General features: G+C 46.0%; 1 protein-coding gene across 3 annotated transcripts in view; it reads left to right on the top strand.

Moving 5' to 3' along the window:
• TAF15 (TATA-box binding protein associated factor 15) overlaps positions 1 to 12,272 on the top strand; it is a 20,768-nt gene extending 8,496 nt beyond the window's left edge. For all 3 annotated transcript variants that reach the window (XM_081843528.1, XM_081843529.1, XM_081843530.1), the window contains 11 exons: positions 210 to 568; positions 799 to 910; positions 6,376 to 6,410; positions 7,071 to 7,103; positions 8,082 to 8,191; positions 9,186 to 9,315; positions 9,882 to 9,980; positions 10,193 to 10,280; positions 10,776 to 10,864; positions 10,986 to 11,070; positions 11,824 to 12,272. In XM_081843528.1, coding sequence (XP_081699654.1) covers positions 210 to 568; positions 799 to 910; positions 6,376 to 6,410; positions 7,071 to 7,103; positions 8,082 to 8,191; positions 9,186 to 9,315; positions 9,882 to 9,980; positions 10,193 to 10,280; positions 10,776 to 10,864; positions 10,986 to 11,070; positions 11,824 to 11,863 — 1,180 coding nt within the window. In that variant the 3' untranslated portion in view covers positions 11,864 to 12,272. The remainder of the gene's footprint in view (positions 1 to 209; positions 569 to 798; positions 911 to 6,375; positions 6,411 to 7,070; positions 7,104 to 8,081; positions 8,192 to 9,185; positions 9,316 to 9,881; positions 9,981 to 10,192; positions 10,281 to 10,775; positions 10,865 to 10,985; positions 11,071 to 11,823) is intronic.

Raw genomic sequence — 12,272 nt, 5'->3', positions numbered from 1 at the left:
TGTTTCACGGTATACATCAGTGGGCTAGATGAGCCAGTGCTCTGACTGTATTGAGCAGCTTCCTGTGCTCCAGATGCCAAAAAAGCGTGCTGAGTTGCCATTGACTTGACTGCCTTGGAACTCTGTCCTGTATATGCATTGTCAATAAGCCGACGAAACTTCTGCACATTTCAGTCATGCTTCTTCATCAGTTTTCTCCTGTGCTTCAGCAATAGGACTTCCTACGACCAGAAGTCCACCTATGGGCAGCAGCCAGGTTCATATAACCAGCCCTCAGGTTACAGTCAGCCACCAGGGTCCTATGACCAACTGTCCGGTTACAGCCAGCAGCCGAAGCAGTTTGACCAGCCGTCGGGCTACAGCCAGCAAGGACAGCAGCAAAGCTCGTATGACCAGCAGTCAGGTTACAGCCAAAACCGAGGCTCCTACGACCAGCAGCACGATTTGGGGCCACAGCAAGGCTCCTACAACCAGAAGTCCAACTACGGGCAGCCGCCAGGATCGTATGGCCAGAACCAGCCGTCCTACCAATCCCAGCAGAAGGAAAGCTATGGCCAGAACATGCAAGGTAAGCACAGGCTGCCCAGAAATGTTTAACGAAAGCAGCATCACATGCTTTGGTAGCCTATAATGCTCCAGGGTCACTTAGGCCATATTTACACCATACATTTAAAGCACTATGATAACATCATGGCTTCCCCCAAAGAATTCTGGGAGCTGTAGTTCGTTAAGGGTGCCTAGTTGTTAGGAGACACCTCTTGTCTATCAGTCCACAGTAACTGCTTTGTAATTCTTCAGATGATCGACGTGAGAAGAGTAGGTATGGTGAAGACAACAGAGGCTATGGTGGGCCCCGAGGAGGTGGAAGCAGGTTCGATTCTGACAGCAGAGGTCCGATGTTGGGCTTAAGGTAAAGGATTTTTACACTAGTAGCTGCAGAGGTTGTATATGGCTGCCTCTCCCACTGTTTTTCAGGCTTGCTTGAGTGGATGCTCATGCAAAAACCTTTGAGCCTTTGAGATTTGAAGGCAGTGGATTTTTTTCTTCTTCAAGCACTCTGTGATGGGTACTGCCTGAAAACTGGACAGAATTGGTGGGAATGGCATACCAACCAAGATTCTCCAATGTAGAAATGGAATCTCTTTCTGCAAGATAAAATAATTGGGTATCATGGGACACCTCCAGTGCCTGTTGACTAGTAGGATCCAGTCATACTTTCAGCAAAGAATTTGGCTACACTTGTTGGTTCATTTTAACAAGTGAGGCGGGCAATGATTCTTCTCAGCTGACAGGTCCTTCACCTTTTAACAGCCCCTTGGCCTGATTGTACCGTGAGAAAACCAAGTCAAACAGCTGTTACAAGCCCTGTTCAGGCATTTATGACTTAAATGACTCTAGTCAGGGTCCCTGCCCTTACCCTGCCATTCTTCCTTGCCAGCCCCATTGCTCTCAGTATTTGTGGGTCAGCAGTCTAAAGTGTGACCTTGATTGTGCCAGGTTTTAAGTCACATGGGGAACCCATGTTCGTTCCCCCCATGCATGGACAGTGAGCGCTCTGGGGTGAGGTCAGTAAGCATTGCCCCACAGTTGGAATTGTGCAAGTCCTGAAAACCCCAGCAAGGCTACGGCCACTGGAACAAGTTGAGCTAGGTTTTTTCCTGTTCACTTCGCGACCCTGGTGGGCATTGAGCTGAGACACCCATAAGCTTGGGCCTAAGCTGGGATTGGGTGCCTGGTTTCCCCCAGGCCCAGCTTTTCTCCCCATTTTACACCTCAGCAAGCCAAATGGATGAACACTCTTCCTTAGCAGAATGATTTAAAGTTGAGCATACAAGCCCTGGCTGCTGTGTTCCTAAGGCTATATCAGCATGATTTAGTCAAGCAATTCTGACTATTAAAGACAGCATGATATCAAGCAATACTGAAAATATAATTGATAGTTTACTATTGTTTATGATTAGCAAGCATTCCCTTAAATTATGTTACCAGCTAAGATTCTCAAACCCAACTTAGGATGGTTGATTTCCAGCTTGATGAAGCCCCGTGAGCTCTGTGGAGTGTTTATGGCAGGCAGGGATATACTGGATTTCCTGCTCAGACAGAAGGGATTCTCTGCTTGTCTGTGTGGCTGGCTATCTGTGGCCAGTTTCTTACCAGAGCAGAGTCTAGTAAAAGCAGGCTTGTCACATGGCAACTTCAAAACAGAGCAGGCTATATCTGCAGTGCTGGAAGCTGCCTCATAAAGCAGTCCGTGTGAAGCCAGTGGTGGACAATAAATGTTTCCACATTGCTAAACAAGGTTTGCAGTGGTGGCTGCTCTTCCAAAGAGATTGGAATAGATGTGGGGAAACCACAGGCCTCTCAGTAGCCCCACTCCATACACACCTCTAATGCTTTCCCTTGGCTGGAATGTGTCCTTTAAATTGTAGTGATTATTTATGCTTGGGTGGAGGATGAAGAGAGGTTTGTGTGTGTAGAAATGTCTGGCTTTAATGTGGTTGGAAGGTACCCTATTTCCCAGAGGTCCACAGCCTTCCTGGTCCCATTCTCTTTCATGGCTGCTTATTCTCGCGCTTGCTACCATTGGTATGTGGCCCCTGGGATGTTGTCCATGATGGGGTGCAGCTTTCTAGCGGAGAAGGGTTTCATCCCCCTGGAATGCAAGCTTGCATCTAGACAGGCCATGCTAGAGAGAGGTAGCATGCCTGTTGAGATGTGCCAAGCCGAAGCTCAGGTTGCCCATTGATGCTTGTGTAGAAATAGGGAAAGGGGGCAGAAGCTTGGCGGAGGACTACTTGCCATATTGCACCTCTGCAGGTTCTCAAAAACAAGGTATAAAATAGAACCAGATTTATTAAGGTGAGGCAAAGCTGCGCATATGTTTCCTACCCTGGTCAGGGGAGGGGGCCAAATGCAGCCCTCTGGGCTCCTGTATCTGGGTCACAGGACTCTTTCCAAAACGCATCCTTTTCCTCAGGCAAACCCCATTTTCCCCAGGCCATCCCCTTCACCAGCCCTGCATCATACTCTCCTTGAATGTCTTTGCCTGACTGGAATGTGTCCCTGAACTCTTGCTTGCCTGGGTGGGGGATAGGGAGGGGTCTTGGTGTCGAAAGGTACCAAGTTGCTCCACTCACTTTTGCCAACTGTTGCTCCACTCACTTTTGCCTTTGCCCTGCCCACCGCTGCCATTTTGCTCCTGGAGGGAATGTGGCCCTTGGGCAGAACGAGTTCCTTCACCCTGGCCTTTGGTGTTCCACCTGCCTTCTCTGCAGCTGAATCTCCTGGCCACCAGGGTCAGGGAACCTGGAGCTTTGCAGATGTTCCTGGACTGCAGCTCCCAACATCCCTTACCATTGTTCATGTTAGCAGCGGCAGGCTCTTCCCCGCTCCACACACCTTGCTTTAAATTATGCACTGATGAATCCCTTTACCTGCAAATTCCGGAGTTAAGTACTGGCTTACAGTTTAAATTTAAATAAGAATAAATAGCGTGCCACTTGGTGAAATAGGTCCCTACCAGTCAGGAGATAAGGAACGTTGGTTGTGCTTTGCCGCCACTTGGGCCTGCCACTAGTTGGAGTCTTGTTTGGCTGGAAGGTGAGAAGGCACTGGCCCCAGTTAAGCTGATGATGGAAGAGGGCTTGGCCTTCTCGCTCCCTCGGTGCCTCAGGTTAAAGTGTTTGACAAGCCCTTGTGGGAGCTTAAGCTGCAAAGTGCGGCTGGACAGAAACCAGGCCCTGCTACTTGAGGGCAGAGGAAGAGTGTGTTTTGGTGACACAGAAAGGAAAGGGCAGTGGTTCAGAAGCGCTTGGTTGTAGCTTGCTCAGGTTCAGAGTGGAGGAGTTGGGTGGGTGGGTGGTTGGCATAGTTGAGTGCAGTAGGTCACAACCATTAAAATAACCATCTATAACCGGATACAATTTCTGTTGTGTGTCAGTATCTCTAAATATAAACCTTTTCTGATGTCCAGCAAACCTCACTGGTGTTCTAGACTTTACGGCCACATTCACACCATGCATTTAAAGCTCTATGAGACATGTGTTTAAACAGTCCTGGCTTCTCCCAAAGAATTCTGGGAGCAGGGATTTCTTAAGGGGGCTGAGAGTTGTTAGGAGGTCAGTATTCCCCTCCCACATCTCCCTGTGAAAAGGGAGAATTGTAGCTCTCGGAGGGGAATAGGGGTCTCTTAACAACTTGCAGCCCCCATGACAAACCACAGCTCCCATAATTATTTTGGGGAAGTTGCAGTGCTTTAAATGTATGATGTGAATGTGGCCAATCTTTATTATCTCTTACTGAGAACATTTTTTTTTTTTTTTGCATTTACTTGGATCTGGATATACTCATATTTTTTTAGCAATTTGAAAATCTGAATCCTGCTTTTTAAAAAGCAAAAGAAAGCCTCCAGAACTTGGAGGGGGGCAGCCATGACATTCCCAAACTGATACGACAGCCCTGTGTTTGATTCCAAACGTGACCTCTCTGTTTATAAGACTTGGGGTCACTGTTGCAATGCAGGGAGGCTTGAATGAGAGCAAAGGTTGGCATTCTGAAGCTTGTTTCCTTGTTCCCTTCGCATATGTAAAATAATTCCCAAATAAGGAATGAGTCTGCTCATGACTGTAGGTTAATATATCTGTCAGTCCTTTTTTTGTGTGTGAAGCATCTTCTGGATTGGAGTTTAAAAACTGAATGTATTTTTGGTCCTAGGTTTTAGGACCAGAATTATTTATTTATTTGCACTGTTTTATCCCACCCTTCCAATGCGCTCTGGGTGGTTTACAAGCTTCCCCTCCCACCTTTTTTTTATCCTCACAGCAGACTTATGAGTTACGATAGGCTGACAAATAGTGACCAGCCTCAGCCTGAGAGAGAATGACTGACCCATGTTCATGGAGTGAGCTTCATAGGCTGCTGATGTGGGTGGCGCTGTGGTCTAAACCACAGAGCCTAGGGCTTGCCGATCAGAAGGTCGGCAGTTCAAATCCCCACAATGAGGTCAGCTCCCATTGCTCAGTCCCTGCTCCTGCCCACCTAGCAGTTCTAAAGCACGAAGTGCAAGTAGATAAATAGGTACCACTCCAGCGGGAAGGTAAACGGCGTTTCCGTGCGCTGCTCTGGTTTGCCAGAAGCGGCTTAGTCATTCTGGCCACATGACCCGGAAGCTGTACGTCAGCTCCCTTGGCCAATATGAGATGAGCACCGCAACCCCAGAGTCATCCGCGACTGGACCTAATGGTCAGGGGTCCCTTTACCTAACCCAAATACTGTGCTGCACAGCTAAGAATGCAGATTTTATTGGAAGCCAGAGGGTGGCATTTCTCCAAACTCATGAAAGGCTGTCCTTTAAAAAAACGAGCCAGAGTATATTTTACCCCACCCTTCCTGCCATGAGTTCAGGATGGCACATAGAACTTCCTCCTCTTGTATCCTCACAACAAACTTGTGAAGAAGGTTAGGTTGAGAGGGAGGCTTGGCCGAGAGTGAACTTCATGACTGATGCAGATTTAAGCCCAAGTCTTCCTTGTCAAATACTGTGACTGCTAGTCCAGACTAACTGTTGTTAGCCTAGAAGCAGTCATCCTCTTTCTCCCGTCATGCATATGCACACCCACACATCTTTTGCAATTACTCAAGTGGGTAGGAAAGCAAGCAATGATTGAGTGTGAAAAAAGGAAACCCACACTGTTTGGAACTTCAACTGTATGTAAAAGGAATTCTGTGGTAAGCGATTTTTAAGCATTCACTGTAGGGTGTTTTCTGGTGGCAAGCATTCTCTCTGGCTTGTGCCCTTGTGAATAGAAAACTGCATTACTCTTTATTTCTTTATCATGCACCTGCTGTCTATATAGTGTGCATAAACTTCTGCAAAGGACAGATCAGACCTTTCCCCTCGAGCGTGTGCACAATTAAGAATATACACACCCCTCTCCCAAAACAAAACTCCATGATCAACCAGTCACAGCAAATAAACTCCTTGGTCTGAACAGAACTCGTGGTTTGTTTAGGGCAGAGCTCAAGAAACAAACCCCGTGGGATGGTGGCTGCATCTCTCGTCTTCACATGCACACCTGTTGAGCGCATCCCAGGTGTAAAAAGCATCTTACAAATTACTGCTGGGATTTGGGGTGCAGAAGTGGGCCTGGGAACACCTGCATACCTACTCTCTTCTCTTAATCAATGAGACTAACAAGAGCTCCAGAGCAGGAGCTGAGCACGTGTTATTTATTGCTGAAGGAGTGTGTGCCAGTTCTTAGGGGATACATTCAGCAGCTGCACGGTAACATTCAGTAAGTGTGGCTTTTGAGCCCTTGGGCTCAGGGTGTAGAGACTTTAAAAGAAGGAATCACTTCTTCAATTTTTCCTCTACAGTGGTGGTGACCGAGGTGGCTTCAAAAATTTTGGTGGTAAGTGCTGAGCATCGGAAATAAAACATTTCAGTGGAAATTCCACATTAAAAGGCCAATAAATAAATAAATAACAGTCTTTAAAAGCCACCAAATACCATGTTCCATTAGAAGCATTTTATTTTTTGTTGTTCTCTTTGTTTTCCTTCTTTGAGCTGAGGCTGGTGTGTACGTGTGCTTTAAAAGAAAAAGAAAAAAAGGTGCTCGTAATAATAAAGTTAAAAACCAGGATTCCGGTTTCTTTTCTCTTCCTTTTGTCTATTTGCATGAAAGGATTTTTGTTGTTGTTCCTTTCCTTGCCACTTAGTGGCGCGTAATGCAAAGTTCTGCTAAGCAAAACCTACCAGTGAGAGAACAATCGCGGCACACGACTTGAGAATGGCCAGCCAGGACCCACAAGATGACCCCCCACCCCATAAACCTGGGTGGCAGATGCCACAACCTTCGGTTTTTTAAAAAAAGACTGTGACCAGTTTTCTTCTTGGATGCACCTTCCTTCATTTTTAATCATCTCTTCTAAATCTTGTCTCGGCTTAAGGGTTGTTGCATATACCTTTTCATTAATTCAGAATTCATTTACGTCGTCAGTTTGTGTATCGTCAGGTGTTGTTGTTTTTTTGGCTAAAATACCCTTTGGTTTTTCTCTCAACCATTTCTCAGGTCAGAGGGATTATGGGCAGAAGCCAGACACAGGTAAGCACATCAGCATGTAGCTCCACAGCCTTCTATTATTTCCTTCACTTTCAATGGCGGCACACAGCAGTCTTCCTCTTCAACGGGGAGGTGCACCAATCTTCTTAGGTGCTTTATGTTCAGCCTGGCGAAGAGAAGGCTTGAGAGCTGATGTAAGAGGGCTGTCACATGGAAGATGGAGTGATCCTGTTTTCTGCTGCTCTAGAGGGTAGGAAATGAAATATCCTTCATTAGGCATAGCAAATCACACATTATCAAACAAACACCGTATACAAATTGTGTAAATACGAACTCAGCATAACAAAGTTTGTCCCAGTCAGATCTTTAACTCCAGATAAAATCAATTTGCATAAATAATGCAATACAACACTACCACCTCACCAATCAATTAAGAACCACTAAATCTCTTTATAATGGCCCAGTCTTTCTACATGGACAGCACTCAAAAATTCAGCCGCTATTAAAGTAATTTGATCATTCCTGTCTGAGAGCAGGTCTCGAATCGTTGGAGGGTAGGATCTGAACCAACTGATTCAAATGACAGGAGTGTCTGACTAAACATTAGGAAGAACTTTCTTAGGGTAAGAGCTGTTTGACAGTGGAATGGGCTCCCTCAAAGGGTGGTGGACTCTCCTTCATTGGAAGCTTTGAAACAGATTTTGTATGGGCACCTGACCGTGATTCTTCATCTGTGGTTCATGCATTGCATGGGGTTAGACTAGACGACCCTTGGGTTCCCTTCCAACTCTACAGTTCTATTATTCTATTTCCTAAACTTAAAATGATTAAGTTCTCTGACACAACTTCCCTATATACATGCAGAGCTTTCCATAAGATAGTGGGCTGTTGCCGATGAGCCTTGCAGATGCAATGGTGACTGTTCTGATTAGAGTAGTCTTGGAAATCTGTTCCTTCTAGCTTGGCCCCTGCAGAAGATATTTCAGGTTCTAAAATAACTCTGGCTCCTCTGTGATGTAGATTCGGAGTCTGACAACTCTGATAACAACACCATCTTTGTACAAGGACTGGGAGATGACGTTTCAACAGATCAAGTTGCCGAGTATTTCAAGCAAATAGGTGTCATTAAGGTGGGTGAAGTAGTAAAACTACTTACAGAGAAACCTGGTAAGATTGTGGGGACGATGCCATTGAGGCAGGTGATAGTTCATAACAAAATCCTCAAATAGATAAAAGCAAGGTACGTCTCCTAAATTGGATGACCAATCAGAAAACTGAGGCATTTCAGGTTTCTAATTGGAGCATACTTAAGGTTGGACTTGGTGGGTGTCCATAATTGTAGGGCAGGCATCAGACTTATTCTTTACACACAACACCCTGGTGTTGGTGCCTTAGCTGTCTGAATTTGGTCTCTGACAATCTCAGGAACTCACTGGCATGGTGGGTGTAGGAAAGCAGCTGGCTTTTCTGTCTTGAGTCCAAGAAGTTAATTATACCTTCCCTAACTGTCATGGATTCAGCTAGAAGTTACTCTTGTTCCTGTAGGACTTGGTGGTGATGAACTCTTGTTAACCAACTCCCAAAATCTGTCTGGGTTTTCCCCCTTCACTGTCACCTGGCCTCTGTTTTTGATGATGCAATTTCTTGCCGGATCTCTACCAGTGGAAGTTCTTAGAGTGAAAAGACCAAAAGATTAGTGATCCAACTTCCTGTCCATATGGAGACTCGTCACCTATTAGCCTCCGCTCAAAATTTTCGCTTGTACCAATGTGCACATCCATTGCAAAAACATAGCTGATACATGTTTCCAGATATATATTTGAGGTGTGAGTGGGGATTCACCCCTCTGGCACCCAACAGCCTTTCTCTAGTTGCTGGTGCTCCAGAGCAGGAGGTGCCAGCCTTCTTAGGTCAGTGGCACTTTTTGGAAATTTGAGAGAGTGCCATGGGCACCAGTCATGCAGTTTGTGGCTTAATCTGCCATGTCTAGAAGATCAGAGAAAGCCAGAACCATAACACTGTGTGGTCCTGCCCCACATTAGTCCCCCACCACCAATGCCAGACACAGCAGTTCTGTGTTATATGGAGGGTGATGACAGGCCTTTCTCTCTTTTTTCTTCCCAGACTAACAAGAAAACTGGCAAACTCATGATTAACCTCTACACAGACAAGGATACTGGGAAGCCAAAGGGCGAAGCGACAGTGTCTTTTGATGACCCACCGTCTGCTAAGGCAGCCATCGACTGGTTTGATGGTAAGACTGGCCTCCTTAATCTCGGTAGCCAGTACATGATTCCCCTCCTCCTTTTTATGCAGCAGTCTTAAAACAACTAAGATCAAGAGTGATGGTGAACTGGAGGCTTCTTTCACAACAGGATCTGGAGAACTCATGGCTTGCTAATTTGCCCTGCTTTCTCTCTCTCCCTCCTGCTGGCTCAATTAAAGGTTCTTGTAGGCACCAACTAGCTTTACTTTATAACATTTAGTCATTCAGACGCAAGATGTTGTAGTACAACATCTCACATCATCCATAGCCAGTACATCCCATGTTTGAAGGATGGTGGGATTTGTAGTCCAACAGCATCTGGGAACCAAAGGTTGAGGAAAGCTGCCTCAGATTTTTGGAGCTGGTTTTTTTGTGGGAGGTGAGAGCGCAGGGAATACATATCCTCAGGCAAGTAACCGAGCTTTTAGCCATCTCTCCTAGGATTCTGTGATGGAATGTTTCTTTTTCATTGTTGTGCCTGAGCAGCTATGGATTTTTCTTTCCTTCCTTTTAATTAAAAAAAAAAGAATTATTATTATTATTATTATTTGCAGGAAAGGAATTCAACGGCAGTGTTATCAGGGTTTCCTTTGCAACCAGACGGCCTGAATTCCTGCGAGGAGGCAATGGAGGTGGTGGTGGTGGTCGCCGAGGTAGGAACAGGACCGCCTCCCGGGTCGTCTTTGCATGTGATCCAAAGGTGCTGTTATTTCGAGACTGAACATGGGAGCAACTTTCTCCCCCAAATCTCTTTTTGGCTGTCCCTCTCTCCGAAGCAGGGAGCAGAGGCCATTCTGATGCTTTTCGGCTAAGTCCTATCCACGTGTGTTTCTTTAGTTTAACTGCAATGTATTTGTGACGGCAGGTTCCCGAGGAGGGGGCTTCGGAAGAGGCGGCGGCTTCCAGGGCCGAGGCGGAGAACCCAAAAGTGGCGACTGGGTTTGTCCCAACCCGTAAGTTCCTATCCTTAGGCCTGTATCTGAATAAGGGCTTCATTTTCTTCCACGTTGGAACATAGGAAGCTGCAATGCAAGCTGAGCAGCATAGGGTATCTGTGGCCCTCCAGATGTTGTTGAACTTGAGAGTTGCATCATCCCTAACCACTGGCTGGGGGCTGAGTCCAGGTTAGGTTGAGAGTGAGCGACTGGTCCAAGGTCACCCGATGGGTCTAATGGCCGAGTTTCAACCCTGGTCTCCCATGTCCTAGCCCAGCCAGGACTCTAACCACTGCACCACACTGGCTATTATTTTTATTGCATTCTGTTTTATTGATGGTATTTGTAGTCTGCTCCTCATATGTTTTGAGTCACAGGACTGGAAACAAAAGTAATAAAAATAAACGCCATATACAAAAATTGCAACAACACAATTTAGCATTTCCAAGTGTCCCCCCCCAAAAAAAAAATCCAGAGCACTTTCTAAAACGTGTGTTTCCTTGTTTCCTTCAGGAGCTGCGGCAATATGAATTTTGCCCGTCGAAATTCCTGCAATCAGTGCGATGAGCCCAGGCCGGATGATGGGCATCCATCAGGAGGAGGTGTGTAAAAAACAACAACCCCAAAGCAAACCATAACCCCAGAAATGGGGTGGGGAGCAGGATGCCACAGCTTGGAGAAAGCGTTCCCTTGTGTTGCTCATCTTGCTTTTCCCCCCCACAGACTTCCGCGGCCGGGGAGGCTTTGGAGGCGACCGGGGATTCAGAGGCCGCAGAGGTGGTGGCTTTGGCGGAAAAATGGGAGGCCGGTCAGTGCTGAATTTATTTACTTATTGGAATGGCCAAAGGGCATGTTAGATCTGGGATTTACCCAAATCAGTATTCCTCATCATTGCGTCTTCGGCCACATTCACACCCTACATTTAAAGCGCTACGATACCACTTTAAACTGCCAGGGCTTCCCCCTCCCAAAGAATCCTGGGAGCTGTAGTCTCTGAAAGGTGTTGAGAACTGTTAGGAGGCCCCTGGTTCCCCCTTACATGGCTCCAGTTTCCCATAGTTCCCTGAGACGAGGGATTGATTGTAAAACCATCCAACCCCCAAAATGCAAGTGTTTTTCATAGAATAATTTAAAATATTCAGAAGAAGGAACTGATAAAAATGAACAAGCTTTAAAAAGAAGTAGACACAGTACAATGAACAGTTTTAAAAACAAAAGTGTTATGTCTAGATAGGCCACAGGTCAGGAGATGTTGATGATCGTGATGATTTGTTACCTGCCCTTCACCAGCAGGTCCCGGAGCGGGTTGCAACAGTTTTAAAATTCAGAGTTAAAAGCAGTTAAAACATACTACATCCACAGGCAAGGGACGTTTTTTGGAAAACTTGGCTTGGGGTGCCTTGTCCACAAATTTACACCTGGCCCATTGAAGCTGTCCAGACCTTTACTGCTTGCAAGGGTGCCAGCCAGGTCCATAGTCCAGGTGGCTGGTTCTAGGGTGCAGTCACTGGACACGAAGGTATTCGGGTTAAAAAACCAACCTCCTTTCTTTCTCTTCCAGAAATGACTTCAGAAGCGATCAACGCAACCGACCCTACTAAGAACAGCTGTGAAGGTCCCCCCTCCCTAACCCATCTTTCTGACGGCTTTTCACAGCAAACTTTGCTGAGTTTCGCCTGCTGCTTTATACCCCACATGGCCTCTTTTGGATAGTGGAATTGAATGTGAAATTGGATTTTTTTTTTCATTTGGCGGGAGGGAACTTGGGTCAGATTCCTCCCCCTCCTTTTTTATTTTACTTTTAAAGCAAGTCCATCAAAATTTTCATCTTCTAATTTCCATCACCCCCCCTCCCACCACCCCCAACTCTCCATCACCTAAAAAAAAGAAAAGAAGGCTCTCTCTTCCACGGGCTGTTGAAAAAAAAGAAGGAATGAAATTGTAAAATATTTGCCAAAAATCTGACATGTTTTATAATTCAAACAATAAAAGCTGATTGTTTATTTGTGA

Source organism: Podarcis erhardii (assembly GCF_964252035.2).
Source record: "Podarcis erhardii genome assembly, chromosome: 16".
Lineage (NCBI taxonomy): Eukaryota > Metazoa > Chordata > Lepidosauria > Squamata > Lacertidae > Podarcis > Podarcis erhardii.
This window is presented reverse-complemented; position numbering and strand designations above follow the sequence as displayed.